Below are 696 nucleotides of genomic sequence, written 5' to 3'. Positions count from 1 at the left end.
TAAACACGCACACAAACAGACACACACACACACAAACACAAACACACACACACACACACACACACACACACACACACACACACACATAATTATTTTAAGCACTCGTACTTACTTTCGTGGCCTCGTCTTTTTCGAAGGCTACCTTTGCTTCCTCTACCAGCATATCTTCCCTGGCCAGTGCTATCTGATCAATGGTCAGCTGGTCAATATTAGATTTGCCATAGAGACCTGGGTTCATTCAAAAGATAAAAATCAAGTGTAAATTTATCAATCTAAAATGAACATTTTCAAAAATAGATTCTAGGGTCATAGATGCATGTCAATGATCTGTGGGCAAAGATGCTTTTAGAAATAAAGGTGGTGATGAGTGATGATGTGGGATTGAGTTAAACCTTATCCGTACGTCGTGTTTTACTATCGTATCCACACGACGTAGGGAACTCTGTGCCACCACTTTCCAAAAAGAAAATTTACTCGTTAATCCGATCCGTACGCTTTGCATAGCAGTCTGTCAAAATGATTTTCTGAGAAATACTGAAAGTTTCAAAGAGATTTCCGTACTAGAAGTATTCTAGAACGTGAAGAATACAACTCCGGGGGTACAAAATGAACCAAGGGCATATGGATAGGGTTAAGTACTGTTAGCGTTATTCCTATCTTCCTTTGCTCAAATGAGTCACGAGGGACCTGGGCCCC

At 40.5% G+C, this 696-nt stretch overlaps 1 protein-coding gene across 1 annotated transcript in view; it reads right to left on the bottom strand.

Moving 5' to 3' along the window:
• The window catches only part of LOC101859844 (glutathione S-transferase), a gene marked incomplete at its 5' end in the record, with an annotated part of 2,489 nt that extends 2,261 nt beyond the window's left edge, over positions 1-228 (bottom strand). Inside the window, 1 exon segment of the mRNA XM_013079323.1 lies at positions 113-228. Coding sequence (XP_012934777.1) covers positions 113-228 — 116 coding nt within the window.
• Positions 229-696: the final 468 nt, after the last annotated feature.

Source organism: Aplysia californica, unplaced genomic scaffold (genome assembly GCF_000002075.1).
Source record: "Aplysia californica isolate F4 #8 unplaced genomic scaffold, AplCal3.0 scaffold00048, whole genome shotgun sequence".
NCBI lineage: Eukaryota > Metazoa > Mollusca > Gastropoda > Aplysiida > Aplysiidae > Aplysia > Aplysia californica.
Note: the sequence above shows the minus strand (reverse complement) of the source record. Positions and strands in the feature narration are given on the sequence as shown.